The 14,938-nt window shown below is 43.4% G+C and overlaps 1 protein-coding gene across 3 annotated transcripts; it reads right to left on the reverse strand.

The window, feature by feature from the left end:
- Nucleotides 1-1,277: 1,277 nt before the first annotated feature.
- LOC311149009 (F-box/LRR-repeat protein 5-like) lies at nt 1,278-11,212 on the reverse strand. 3 transcript variants are annotated; one of them, XM_084186080.1, is made up of 12 exons: nt 10,530-10,641; nt 9,867-9,952; nt 9,121-9,336; nt 7,222-7,317; nt 6,136-6,328; nt 5,469-5,651; nt 5,176-5,301; nt 4,824-4,972; nt 4,550-4,632; nt 3,712-4,431; nt 3,400-3,548; nt 1,278-1,577 (listed from the first exon to the last, which is right to left on the reverse strand). In XM_084186080.1, exons 3-12 carry the CDS (start codon nt 9,253-9,255, stop codon nt 1,501-1,503), a joined length of 1,911 nt encoding a protein of 636 aa, XP_084042206.1. In that variant the 5' UTR covers nt 9,256-9,336; nt 9,867-9,952; nt 10,530-10,641; the 3' UTR covers nt 1,278-1,500. The 3 variants fall into 3 exon arrangements, 2 of the variants coding, with proteins under 2 accessions (XP_084042206.1, XP_084042205.1); XM_084186079.1 differs by lacking the exon at nt 9,867-9,952 and having other exon boundaries at nt 10,530-11,212; XR_014614991.1 differs by lacking the exon at nt 9,867-9,952 and having other exon boundaries at nt 1,492-1,577; nt 1,654-3,548; nt 10,530-10,672.
- Nucleotides 11,213-14,938: the final 3,726 nt, after the last annotated feature.

A 14,938-nucleotide genomic window follows, 5' to 3' on the forward strand; every position in this document is an offset into this window, starting at 1 on the left:
CGGTCAAACTGAGCAATCGGGAGAGAAGGGCATTGGTCAGGGAGGTGACCAAGAACCCGATGGTCACTCTGACAGAACTCCAGAGTTCCTCTGTGGAGATGGGAGAACCTTCTAGAAGAACAACCATCTCTGCAGCACTCCACAAATCAGGACTTTATGGTAGATTGGCCAGACGGAAGCCACTCCTCAGTGAAAGGCACCTAAAGACTCTCAGACCCTCAGAAAAAGTTATCTGGTATTACCTGCAGCCAGAAACCTCCATAATAACCCTTTATTCCTGAAATGCCTGCACCCATCTAACGCAATTCTACCAGTGAACTGACCACCAGGGTGACCTATATTTCTTTAATAATAGCCCATTATCTTTGAGAACTTACGATCAACAAAATAAAAGCTAGACAATCAGGCCCCCATTGATTTTGTTATTATCTTAGAGCATACGAACACAATTAGCTTAAATTGCAAAATATTATTTCAGCTCCTTGCCAAAATGTGTAGAATTGCAGAAAATTAGCTTTAAAACTTCACTGCCAAGATTATATTTTTTACTCATTCTTTGGTCAGTGTATGTTTTTTCACTGCTCAATGGTGGGTCACGACTCAAGACACCTCAATTGGTGGGTCTCAAAGCAAATAAACCCCTGATTTAACTCACATGGGTTGCCACTTGCCAGCATAAGCACCAGTTTTCACCATGAGTGGGCACACTCCATGAAGGAACTCTGCAATAGCTTTATCATCATACATTTCTTTGTTTTATAAATATACATAATTGTTAAGAGGACCACGATGGAAATACGATTTAAAACTTTGTTGAATCTGTGTGTGGTCTCTGGTAGTAAAATGTGAAGCACCCTCAGATTCTTAACCGTCCCTGACATGAAACCACATTACGCTGCAACAGCATCTTCCACCGTGTGAATCACCACTATTTACTATAATTGTTCATCTTTTAAAATGTATGTCAGCTGTGTGTAATAATAATTAATTTGGTGGTTGCTTATATTTTCCTATGAAGGGACCTCACATCACAGTGAATAATCTGATGTTTGACTTCTATTTTCAATAAACCAAATAAGACTACAGTAATCGCAAATTGGTGATCTAAAACAAGCAAGTAGGAGCAAATGAGGTGGACCTAGTCAGAAACTACAGGATATCTGTTGTACAGAAACAAGTACTTGGTGCTCACGTATACCATCTGCTTTTTTGTAACTCAAACGAAAGTGTAAAACAAATCACCTTCTAAAAACCACAAAAATAAGGAACCAGAATTTACATTTGCAGATACTTTATCCAACACCCATATATTTTATTTTCTAAATGAGTGTTTATAAGAAATACAGATAAAAATGGAAATGTCAGGAATCAACTTTTTACTTTAAAATTTCACGTAGAAACTATCTGAAGTGACAAAGTACAACGAATGGCATATTCCCAGGTGAGGATTAAAGTGCAGATGTGGGGGGGGGCATTCATAGAGTAAGGTTAGGTCAAAAGTCACTCTCCAGAGCGGCAGCACGCCCTGAAGCCACACTGCAGGTTCTGGCAGCCGCTGGCCGTATCAGCATGGGGACCTGCAGAGAGAGGCCACAGTCAGACCAGTCAATCACTCACTCATAGGCCATGTACTGCTGTGCCCATTCATTTTACCTCGCTGGTGCACCGGCTGGGTGGAGATTGGAATGGTCTCAAATCTTCAAATTCCAGTGGTCTGGACAAGTTAAAACCAATGCACCTATTAACAGGAAATGTAACTCCTCCCAAGTAGGTCTACCGCCCACACTCTTCCGACTGGTTTAGAAACAATTTAAAAAGCTACTGTTTACACAATGGAGTTACACATTAACTTGTGACACTCAACAGTAAATGTGTTTTGCCGACTAGCTACCGTAAGTCCCACTTACCTTGCACCTCACAAGATCAGCAGGACTGTTACATAAGGAACTTACACTGGGAAATGTGCTGGACAGCCAGGTGAGGTTAGGTATGATTGTTATAACAGCACATTCATTAGGCTTGGCAAATAAGCCCCATTCAGAGATTCTTTAAAGCTGCGACCAAATTCACATAGAAATGTGAGTTATATCTGTCATCGAAAGCAAGTCTAAGAAGCAGTAGATCTGTTCTATGTGCACGATTTATATGCTTCCTGTTCTTAAAATTTCGTTTTTGCGTCTTTTACTCTGTTTTGTCCACCAGCATCAGACAGCTGAAAATACAATATTTTTGGTTATTGAAAATATATTTCAGAGCGGTTTAGATCGTACAAGGATTCTCTACACTATACATTGCTTGTTTTGTCACAAACTGAAATTAGACAAACTATTAGAATTTGAGCAACCAGGAAATGGCAGAGCAATTTCGGCATATTGCACCTTTAATACAATCCACCGCCAAAATTAAATCACCTGGCATTACATACTACAGAGAGGCTGATAACAGAGCCGGCAAGCCAACTGCATCACCATCATGTAGCATCACCTGGCATCCCTATCATCAAACCATCTAACTCAAGTGTTTCCCAAACTGTGGGACGGGACCTACTTGTGGGTCGCAGCAGCGGTCCAGGTGGGTTGTGGAATTACATTTTATGTGCATTGCATTTTTATTTTAGTAGATTTTTTCAAAGACATTTTCAGGAGGAAAAATGCATTCAGTGTAATAGCCTATAATCTTTGAGAACTTACAATCAACAAAATAAAAGCTAGACAATCAGGCCCCCATTGATTGTTATAATGTTGGAGCATAACACAGCATTAGCCATGTCAAAATGCGTAGAATTTCAGGATACTAGCTTAAAAACACCTAAATGTTCTTTTAACTCCATGTCAAAATGTGTAGAATTGCAGGAAATTTGCTTTAAAACTGCTAAATGTTCTCTCCGCTGCCAAGATTATATTTTTACTTATTCTTGGTTAGTGTATGTTTTTTCACTGCTCAACCCTTATGGTGGGTTGCGACTCAAAAGACACCTCAACTGGTGGGTCTCGAAGCAAAAACGTTTGGGAACCCCTGATCTAACTCACATGGGTTGTTACTTGCCAGCATATGCACCAGTCTTCACCATGAGTGGGCACACTACATTGTGAAGAAACTCTACAATGGCGTTATAATCATCAATTTCTTTGTTTTATTAATCTACATAATTGTTAATAAGAGGACCACAATGGAAGTACGTTTTAAAACTTTGTTGTGTCATCCTCAATTATTTTAAATGCATTGTGTCCACGTGTGGTCGTTTTGTGTTTTTATTATGTCAAATAAATCAAACAATTCAAGAAATGTATAAAATTGTGCATCACTCATATCCTTGTATGAATATGTTGCCTGATAAGAGGGTGTTTTCCCACAGTTTTGCCTAATGTTGTGCGTTTTGTGTGTGTGTGCATGCGTTACCGTTGATGTTGTCGCAGTAGTAGAAGTGTTCATCATTGAGGGCAGGACAGGCTGACACCAGTTCCTGTAGCCCCACCTCAGTGATGAGGAGACATCCAGACAGGTTCAGATGCTCCAGGAAAGGAAGACTGCAACGCTGAGACAGCGCTCTGAAACACACACATGCTTAGTGTATATAATACACACAATCATGTGTACCTACTCACAGTCAATATCAGTAACACAAAAAAAGATGTACACAATTTATACATAGGTAGAATATGTATGCATGTTTGTCGTTTCTTTGAAGAGCAGCATCCCAAGCAGTTTTACCTCAAGCCCAGGTCTGTAACCTGATAGCATCCAGAGAGGCTGAGGAACCTAAGCGAGCGCCGAGTGTCTGACTGATCAGTTCTGTTGTAAAGCTTCAGGCACCGCTGGCCCCCAGAGGAGCATTTTGTCCAAAACTCTGCCCCTGCACTGCCCCTGGTGATGTAAGACTCAGACTGCAGCCCTCCTAAAGCCCTCAGGGCCGTCTCACCAGTGCAGCAGGTTGAATGGCCACAGCAGACCTCCCCTAGCCCATACTGCTTCTGCCAGTAGGAGGTGCTAAAGCTTGTCCTGAGGCCCCGCCTCCTACTCCTCCTGCAGCAACAAGAACCTCCACCTGGCTTCATTGCCACAAAACCTCGCCCCTCAGGGGTAGACACTCCCCCGCGGCGGTTCCACTCTGCTGCATCCTCGATGTCAGCCAGCTCCGAGGGGTCCAGGACCCAGACCCTGGAGGGGCTGTTGCACCGTCTCCCAGTCCGCTGCTTGAAGATCAGGGCCTGCTGGTTGCGCCCCATCGGACAGAGGCTCCGCTCGTCCAGCAGACTGATGGGAGGGCTCTTCAGAAGCTTGGCTTGCCGGTCGGATCGTTTCTGAGAGCAGGTGAGAGATGGCAGGTACCCCAGACCCATTGACAGCTTCTTCAGGGTGTGGTCAGTGATCTTCTCACAGCCGGATAGGTCCAGGTGCTCAAGAGACAGACACGCCCCCAGAGATGACCAACTGACAGACAGAAGTGAAAATAACAAATCAATTAGGGGAGAAGAGAGGCACAATGAGTTCAGTAGTTAATCATACCCTGTAGTCTTCTGCATAATTGGTCTGGCTATGGATGGTATACCTGTCAAAGGCGGAGTCTGTGACATCAGTCTGAGTGAGGTCCAGGTGGGTGATATTAGGACAGAGACTAAGGATCTGACGCACCTGTAGCAGCAGATATACATACAGATCATTAACCTACACGCTGCCATGTAGAGCCTATTCAGGCTGAAATATCCTTCATTCACATGCACACGCCAGCTTTTCTCATTAGTTCGAGAATTGGAAGCTTTGTATTAGCAGCTCTGCTTTATTGATGTTCTAGGCATATGATCATGAATATTCCTGGTACATACCATCTTACTGGAGACCGTAGAGCTGTAGGCCAGAACGATGGACCTGACAGAGGAACCCACAGCTGGCAGAAGGTTCTGAATAATTTTATTCAGTAGCTTCTTCTCCCTCTGAGCTGCGCTTATAGCCAAGGAGTCTTCACAAGTCTCATCTAGACAAGGGAGAAAATGGATACACCAGAGATGAGGTATTAGGGCGATTTTCTGGATGCCTTATTCTAACAGTTCCTCCAAGTCTGTAAACACTATCACTTCAATCAAGCTATGCATTTTCCCTGGATCAACCCTTTAGATGTACTCCTGATAAACACAGACTGACTGGTGTTGACACCGTTATGACGCTGAAAGAACTCACCAGACTCATCGACATCTGCATCCTCATCCCACTCCTGGTAGGCCTTGCCCTCATCCTGCAGACTCTTCACCCACTCTTCATCCGGTTCCTGGGTCAGATCAGCTGGGGGGCCACGATAGTTATCCCCTGGAAAACAGAGAGATGGCACTGTCTTATTTCTTGTCACTGTCTTATTTCTTTCTTTATGAGGAAAAACAAGTGTCAAAAGATTTTATTGGCAGCTTTTACAGTGTTGACTGCTTCACCATCCGCGAGGATAAAAGTATATAAGGTCAACATTGATATCTCTGTACCTCTGGCCCAGCGTACAGGGTAAAGGTGCCTCCACAGAGAGCCGGTCTTGGCCAGGTCGGACCAGGCTGAGGACACCTGGCCACAGTGACAAAGGTCCTCAGGACCCAGGTAGCAGAACAGATGCAGCAGGATCTCTGTAGGTAGCTGGGAGATGTGGGTGGAGCACGGCTCTTTCTCTAGTTCTGAGGATTGATAAGCAGAGTTTTTTATAGTAAGTGTAGTGTACAATACATACTGAACTCAAGCGCTTATGAAAGGTTACTTATGTAAATCAATTATGTAATGCTTCTCTACAGTTTGGGGTAAAAAAGACCTAAGAATCATTGCTAGACCACAGCAATAATGCAGATTCGGGAATGAAGCAACAGAAGTGTGATTCAGCCTTCTGTATAAATATTTTTGGTAAGAGTTAAAGCCACACCTCAACAAACATTTGGTTATGGGAAATTTTACCAACTCATTTCCTAAAGTACTGACAACATCCTCCAATATAGTGTAGTTATGAGGAAGTTGAGAAGTGTGTTGCTGAAGGAGATATTAGGTAAAGGGATAGATGTCATATGGAGGAGGCTGTGTATGCTGGGGAGAATACAGGTGAATCATAGCCATCACCAAGATGTAGCTGTGCACTCTAGAGAAGACAATAATGGGGTCTGTCTGACTCACCGTCAGTCTTCTCGTGGTCAGCATACTTGAAGGCCTTGTGCAGCTCCTCTGCCTGACTCCACAGACTGAGCCCCTTCAGCACTTCCGCTGCACAGTCCCATCGCTGCTGGCTACAGTGCTGTGCTATCACCTGCTTCTTGAGGTCTTTAAGCTCCTCATAGGTGAAGTACTGCATCAGCATGGGCTGGAACACCTGGAATAGACCCATTACACACAAACACATACAAAGTAATGCATTATTATGAACTAGACAGAAAAACCAACAGTTGAACAGAATATCTTATTTGCTGGTACTGTTATGATATGGATGGAAGGTTAGTGTTAGGACATAGACAAATGCACTATCCAGGTTACACTTCCACACACTCCATTCCCCCAGCGGGCAGCAGCAACCTTGTCCAAATGCTGAGCCTGGTTGATTAGCACATCAGGTGCTGACAATTAGGGTGATCATCAGTCAGTATCTCAGTTTGCAAGCCTTGAGGCTGCTGGGTTTGTTTTGGTGGCCATGAGGCTTTTTGTTTGGTTTTGAGTCTAGTTTGGGCATGTCTGTTTGTACGTTTATTTTCGTTACCATCTGAACAACTAATAATCCGCTTGTGCTTGCCGACCCAAAGGAGTCAAGACAGAGCTGGGCACATACTCTTATTTCTCACAAATGCACACATTCATTCAGGTTACAGACCATGTAACTAGGCCTAGGACCCCTAGACAAAGAGAGTGCAACAATTTCCGTAGGCTAGTTATGGGTTTTGTAACAGTACCCATTCATGGCCAGAACACCACATAACAAACATGTATTAATAATTGGTAACACTTTATTTGGATAGGCTGTAGAGCATTTACAGATGGATTATCTAGTAACCTTAACCTTTATCCTAAACTTAACCCTTACCCTAGTATTACCCTAACCCTTATTCTAACCCTAACTTTAGCAAGCAGTTGCTTATCAACAGATAGTATGACCATTTGTAGAGCATCTGCAGATGGACTATGCGCATAAAGTGTGACCTAATAATTTACACAGTACGTCCTACATCAGAATACCTCAACTTAATTATTACAAATTATATTATTCAATCATACCTCTTCCTCCTCCTTCATGTGGGGTAAGAAGTCCTGTGTGAATGCCTCCAGTCGCTCTTTCAGTTGCTGGGCATAGTTCAGCTGCTCATACTCGCTCTGCAATTATATAGTAAACATGACACATCATACACGACTGACTGTCATTCACTCCCCTTAATTAATGCCAGCAATCCTCGGCTTCGGTCAAATCAAACCACACAATCGTAACAGTCAAACACTCAAGAGTCAACAGGCCAATAAAATGCTAACAAATACTTTCACTTGTAGGATAAGAAAATAAAACAGACTAAACTTAAATATACCACTTGTAACTTTCTTTTCATCCAATTCATGTATTCCATTGACGAATCTGCAGAGAGACTAAACCAAAAAGTATTCTAATTGCATTTATAAACAATTAAAAAAGGTATTGTTTATCTGAGCTGAAATTAAAACATTATTTCCTCTCCTGGTTGAAGACCAAGTGCTGATGTCCAAATTCTGCTCTTACTAAACAGTGGAATTTCCTTTGTGTTATAGCAAATAGTGATTGGGACAGACTCAAGAGCAGATATTAAAATGTACACAATTGCGTCATTCAGGACAGTTCTTGTTTCTACATGGCTACAACATGTCTCTTAAAGCTGCTGAAAAAGGTCATATGAACAATTCTGCCTGGAACCAAAATAGGCCAACAGTCTCGCTCTCTCAAAACAGCTTGTGGTGTCTATAAACGGAGTCTCCCTGTAATGTTCACAGGCCCATGCAATATGTGTCCTGCTTGGTGCTCCCTACAAGCTACAAAATACTCTTCCTACTAACACCAAATAGGCTACTGTATACAATCAGCATAATGAGGAGAGGCTATAAGGTCATTCCTGATCAGTAAAATGACTAACCAAAATCTAAAACTGACGTTTTGCAGGTCAGGAGAGTCCGTATAGCCTTTTCCAACATAATGCCAAGATTTGAACAGATTCCCTTAAGGAATTGAGGCATAATTATTATTGTTCAATTGTGTTGCATTTAGAAACCTCAGTTTCACTAATGTAAAAGGAAACAGGAAACCTAGCTAAGGAACGCTCAACTGAGGAACGTTCTCTTATATCGAGGCGGAGTCGAGTTTTGATAACTGGTCGTGGGATTTGCTAGCAACAATTTTGACCCACCATCAGTCGATTCTTATAAAATTGTCAATTATGAAAACGCATACCTGTACCTTGCCAGTACAACTGCGGTCCTTCTGTGGGGTGCTGTAATTCATACTTTTAATAAGCCTTTAGCGAATACAACCATCGACTTCTTCCTTGTTGCTTGTACTACGTAAACTGAGATGCAATTGGGACGTCCCTACCCCATTGAAGTTTTAAAGCGTAAATGTAAAGGGTTATGGTTAGGGTAGGGGTTCAAGTTACGGTTTAGTACGTACCAAATTGAATCTCAGCTTAGGTCGTAAAAGCAATGAGGAAAAAGTTGGTGGTTGTCTTCACAAAACGTTTTTTTAAGTATGAATTGCAGCACCCCGCGGAAGGACCGCAGTTGTATAGCACAAACAAAGGTACAGGTAAGTGTTTTCAGAATTGACATTTTTACAAGAATCGACTGATAGTGACTCAATATTGTTACTAACATATCCCGCTAGCAGTTATCAAAACTAAAGTCTGCCTCGATATAAGAGAACAGAGTTGAGCGTTCCTCAGCTACAGGAAACCAAGACCTTCCTTATCCAACAACATGTTGTTGTTAAAATGACATGTCTGTAGGCTGAATCACTACAGGGATAGGCTATCATTTCAGTGCAGACACATAACTCAGTGATACACAACACAATGCCCAAGGAGCAACAGGGATTATTTGTGAGTCTTTTCATAAATGTTATGTTGGTGGCAGTACTTCTGCTGATATCATTAGTGGAGTCACCTTAACGCTTCTCAGCCCTTTCTCAAACAGGGACAACATCTCTGAGAGCTTGTTATCGGAGTGCATATTATACACAGTGCAGCTGCGCTGTTGCAACAGGCCGATGATATACTCGTTCTCAATCTGTTCATGCATCTTGAACTCCTTGAAGGTGGCACACAGTGACTGAAGAAATGTGCGGAAGTCATTGTTGTTGGAGAAGTTGGTCTGTGACAGCTGTGGTATAAAGAAAAGAAATAACACGTCTAAGTTTCTCAGATAGTAAAAGCAGACCTGCACACAACCATAGCAACAGAACTGTGGACATGCCTGTATGAGTGGAACCAAGCCTCAAATGTGATCTTAGGTATGCTCCCTCTAATTCTTCTATCTCTATCGGACAACCTGAGCCCTAGGACCATGCGTCAGGACTACCTGGCCTGACGACTCCTGGCTGTCCCCAGTCCGCATGGTCATACTACTGATCCAGCTTCTGCTGTTCTGCCTGCGGCAATGGAACCCTTACCTGTCCTGTTAAACTGACCGCATCTGCTGTCTCGACCTCTGAATGCTTGGCTATGAAATGCGAACTGACATTTACTCCAGATTTGCTGACATGTTGCACCTTCTATAACCACTGATTATTATTTGACCCTGCTGGTCATCTTTAAACATCTTGAAGAACGATCTGGCCTTAATGGCCATGTACTCTTATAATCTCCACCCAGCACAGCCAAGAGGACTGGTCACCCCTCAGATCCTCCTACCTTTCTATGGAGTTTTTCCAAGCCAGCGTGCTTCTACATCTCTTTGGGGTTTTAGGATGCGTTTCTGTATAAGCACGTTGTGACATCTGTTGGTGTAAATAGGGCTTTATAAATGACAGCAGAACTGTTCGTGCCGCTGTTCATCGCTTGAATGGGCACAAAGTAGCTTGCTAGCTAAGTTCTGCATGAATTTGATTGTGTTTTGTTCATGCCAAGTTATGACGTTAGGTAAAGGGAAAACAAAAACTATGTAGCCACACTGTACTGGTTTATCAGCTAGCTAGCTAAGATATCGTGTTGCATAACAACAAAAGGGCTAGACAACTTCAGACTGGTCTTCGGCAGCCACGTAGCTAGCCATCGAGCTAGAACTAAAGTGTTTGTTACCTAGTAAATAGCCAAGTTAGCTACACTAGCTACCATGTCATTACCTAGCTACCATGTCATTACCTAGCTAGGTTAGCTAGCTAAGAAACTGGTTGAGACCTTTCCCAACTTGCCAGCGACTGACATACTGTAGCTAACTACTATGCCAAAAACAAACCCATTTCTCAGACCAGCTAACGTTAGCTAGCTAAACCACTGCGTTAGCAGCAAATACCAGGCAGCAGACGATAGCTAGCTTTTTGAGCAAATTCTCAATTCAAATTACTCCATACACACCTTCTCGCAGTAGAGTCCTACCAACTGTTTCATTCGCCAATGTGGGCCAGTAAAAACATCCACCTCGTCGGGAAAAGGAGCCATCTTCACTCCATAGAAACTAGTCAGCACTAACGTCGCACATTAGCTGCTAGCTAACTGGTTAGTTTAGCATTGGCGAAATCAGAATGGGAACGCGCACTCGCGCCACTGACCGTCATGTGACAGAATCCGTGGAGTTGGAATTAGGGATTATAATACGAATGCTACACTGAACAAAAATATAAAGGCAACATGTAAAGTGTTGGTCCCACGTTTCATTAGCTGAAATAAAAGATCCCAGAAATGTTCCATACGCACATAAAGCTTATTTCTCTCAAATTGTGTGCACACTTGTTTACATCCCTGTTAGTGACCATTTCTCCTTTGCCAAAATAATCCATCCACTTGAAGTGTGGCATATCAAGAAACTGATTAAACAGCATGATCATTGCACAGGTGCACCTTGTGCTGTGGACAGTAAAGGGCCACTCTAAAATGTGCAGTTTTGTCACACAACACAATGCCACAGATGTCTCAAGTTTTGAGAGAGCATGCAATTGGCATGCTGACTGCAGGGATGTCTACCAGAGCTGTTGCAAGATTACTGAATGTTCATTTCTCTGCCATAATCTTCTTCTTCTTCTTCGTCTTCTTCGTCTTCTTCTTCTTCTTCTTCTTCAGTGAGGTTTAACGGCGGTTGGCATCCAATTTGTTGCATTACCGCCACCTACTAGACAGGAGTACAACTCCCTTATATTTTGCTTGAAAAATCAAATAAAATAAAGAAATACCCTACCATCTAACACTACACTTACAAATTCAAAAAATAGTATTCATAATTAACACCACCCTTCTCCACTATTTAAATATATTCATTCCTACCTCATGCCCTCAGCCTGAAATGATGGGACATCACCACTTAACACTCCCTGTAACTCTTCTGATGTCAAGTCTCGCACACCCAAATACCTCTCTGCAGCTGCCCCCACAACCTCAATTTTCTTCGACTTACGTTCCATCCCTGCAGTACAATTAATAACCATTGCTATAAACGCTAAAAATCCAATCTTACTGAAACATATATCACTTGCTTGCCTATCCCTCTGTACTGGTACATATCTACTACTCTCACCACTCCCCCCCTTGACCCCCCTTCCTCTACTTTCTTCACTGTCTCAGCATATGACAACTTCTTCACTACTCTTACCCTGGAAACCTCAACCTGCTTCTCTCGCAAGGGATATTTCTGATCCCCAGCCCCATGGCTGTACATTAGTACATACCACTACTTTCCCCAATGCTACACATTCCTTTGTCTCATGCCCTTCTGCACACTTCTCACACCTTGGAACCTCCCTCCTACATACTGCTGCCACATGCCCATAAGTTTGACACCTGTAACATCGTAATGTATTCGGCACATAAGCTCGTACATGATAACTTATATATCCTAAATTCACTTTGTCAGGCAAAGACTCAACTTCAAAACTCAAAAGAACAGACAATGACTCTTCTGTTTCCCCACTTTCGCCACCCTGTTTGCGTCGCACCAAACGACGAGCATCACAAACACACTCCTTAGTTGCCCTGGCTGTGTATTTCGGGTCGTTGTCATGCTGGAAGACCAAGCCACGACCCATCTTCAATGCTCTTACTGAGGGAAGGAGGTTGTTGGCCAAGATCTCGCGATACATGGCCCCATCCTTCCTTCCCTCAATACGGTGCAGTCGTCCTGTCCCCTTTGCAGAAAAGCATCCCCAAAGAATGATGTTTCCATCTCCATGCTTCACGGTTGGGATGGTGTTCTTGGGGTTGTACTCATCCTTCTTCTTCCTCCAAACACGGCGAGTGGAGTTTAGACCAAAAAGCTCTATTTTTGTCTCATCAGACCACATGACCTTCTCCCATTCCTCCTCTGGATCATCCAGATGGTCATTGGCAAACTTCAGATGGGCCTGGACATGCGCTGGCTTGAGCAGGGGGACCTTGCGTGCGCTGCAGGATTTTAATCCATGACGGCGTAGTGTGTTACTAATGGTTTTCTTTGAGACTGTGGTCCCAGCTCTCTTCAGGTAATTGACCAGGTCCTGCCGTGTAGTTCTGGGCTGATCCCTCACCTTCCTCATGATCATTGATGCCCCACGAGGTGAGATCTTGCATGGAGCCCCAGACCGAGGGTGATTGACCGTCATCTTGAACTTCTTCCATTTTCTAATAAATGCGCCAACAGTTGTTGCCTTCTCACCAAGCTGCTTTCCTATTGTCCTGTATCCCATCCCAGCCTTGTGCAGGTCTACAATTTTATCCCTGATGTCCTTACACAGCTCTCTGGTCTTGGCCATTGTGGAGAGGTTGGAGTCTGTTTGATTGAGTGTGTGGACAGGTGTCTTTTATACAGGTAACGAGTTCAAACAGGTGCAGTTAATACAGGTAATGAGTGGAGAACAGGAGGGCTTCTTAAAGAAAAACTAACAGGTCTGTGAGAGACGGAATTCTTACTGGTTGGTAGGTAATCAAGTACTTGTGTCATGCAATAAAATGCAGATTGATTGCTTGGGGATCGTACAGTGTGATTTTCTGGATTTTTGTTTTGGATTCCGTCTCTCGCAGTTGAGGTGTGCCTATGGTGGAAGTTGCGGACCTCTGCATGCTTTGTGGGTGGGAGGGCCTGCAGAGTCGGCGGTGTGTCAGATACTTGTTCTCCCCACTGTAGGTTGTATGTTGGGAGCTTTTGGGAAAGAGCACAGTTAGAAAGATATGGCATATAGAAGCAAACCGGATGGACATCATGAAAATGATCGGAGAGGTTGAGAGTAGAAGAAGTTCAGGAGCAAAAATAAATAAAAAAATAAAAAAGAATTATTGTAAAATGTACTGTGTCCATAAGGTGTAGATAGTAAGTATTGGCTGGAAGTAGAGGCCTGGGCATTGTTGTTCACTAATTTACCCCAAGTAGGGAAAGGATGGCGGGGTTGAAAAGTAATAAAGGGGAGTATACAGTGAGGGAAAAAAGTATTTGATCTCCTGCTGATTTTGTACGTTTGCCCACTGACAAAGAAATGATCAGTCTATAATTTTAATGGTAGGTTTATTTGAACAGTGAGAGACAGAATAACAACAAAGAAATACAGAAAAACGCATGTCAAAAATTTTATAAATTGATTTGCATTTTAATGAGGGAAATAAGTATTTGACCCCTCTGCAAAACATGACTTAGTACTTGGTGGCAAAACCCTTGTTGGCAATCACAGAGGTCAGACGATTCTTGTAGTTGGCCACCAGGGTTGCACACATCTCAGGAAGGATTTTGTCCCACTCCTTTTTGCAGATCTTCTCCAAGTCATTAAGGTTTCAAGCCTGACGTTTGGCAACTCGAACCTTCAGCTCCCTCCACAGATTTTCTATGGGATTAACGTCTGGAGACTGGCTAGCCACTCCAGGACCTTAATGTGCTTCTTCTTGAGCCACTCCTTTGTTGCCTTGGCTGTGTGTTTTGGGTCATTGTCATGCTGGAATGCCCATCCACGACCCATTTTCAATGCCCTGGCTGAGGGAAGGAGGTTCTCACCCAAGATTTGACGGTACATGGCCCCGTCCATCGTCCCTTTGATGCGGTGAAGTTGTCCTGTCCCCTTAGCAGAAAAACAGCCCCAAAGCATAATGTTTCCACCTCCATGTTTGACGGTGGGGATGGTGTTCTTGGGGTCATAGGCAGCATTCCTCCTCCTCCAAACATGGCGAGTTTAGTTGATGCCAAAGAGCTCCATTTTGGTCTCATCTGACCACAACACTTTCACCCAGTTCTCCTCTGAATCATTCAGATGTTCATTGGCAAACTTCAGACGGGCATGTATATGTGCTTTCCTGAGCAGGGGGACCTTGCGGGCGCTGCAAGATTTCAGTCCTTCACGGCATAGTGTGTTACCAATTGTTTTCTTGGTGACTATGGTCCCAGCTGCCTTGAGATCATTGACAAGATCCTTCCGTGCAGTTCTGGGCTGATTCCTCACCATTCTCATGATCATTGCAACTCCACGAGGTGAGATCTTACATGGAGCACCAGGCCGAGGGAGATTGACAGTTATTTTGTGTTTCTTCCATTTGCGAATAATCGCACCAACTGTTGTCACCTTCTCACCAAGCTGCTTGGCGATGGTCTTGTAGCCCATTCCAGTCTACAATCTTGTCTCTGACATCCTTGGAGAGCTCTTTGGTCTTGGCCATGGTGGAGAGTTTGGAATCTGATTGATTGATTGCTTCTGTGGACAGGTGTCTTTTATACAGGTAACAAGCTGAGATTAGGAGCACTCCCTTTAAGAGTGTGCTCCTAATCTCAGCTCGTTACCTGTATAAAAGACACCTGGGAGCCAGAAATCTTTCTAATTGAG

This window comes from Coregonus lavaretus (assembly GCF_964263955.1).
Source record: "Coregonus lavaretus genome assembly, chromosome: 21".
NCBI lineage: Eukaryota > Metazoa > Chordata > Actinopteri > Salmoniformes > Salmonidae > Coregonus > Coregonus lavaretus.

Coding starts and splice junctions, on each gene's coding strand:
- LOC311149009 (XM_084186079.1), bottom strand. CDS start 10,613: ATGGCTCCTTTTCCCGACGAGGTGGATGTTTTTACTGGCCCACATTGG. Junction 5,302..5,468: donor CCCTGTACGCTGGGCCAGAG/GTACAGAGATAT, acceptor TCTGTTTTCCAG/GGGATAACTATCGTGGCCCC. Junction 4,973..5,175: donor TGCAGATGTCGATGAGTCTG/GTGAGTTCTTTC, acceptor TCCCTTGTCTAG/ATGAGACTTGTGAAGACTCC.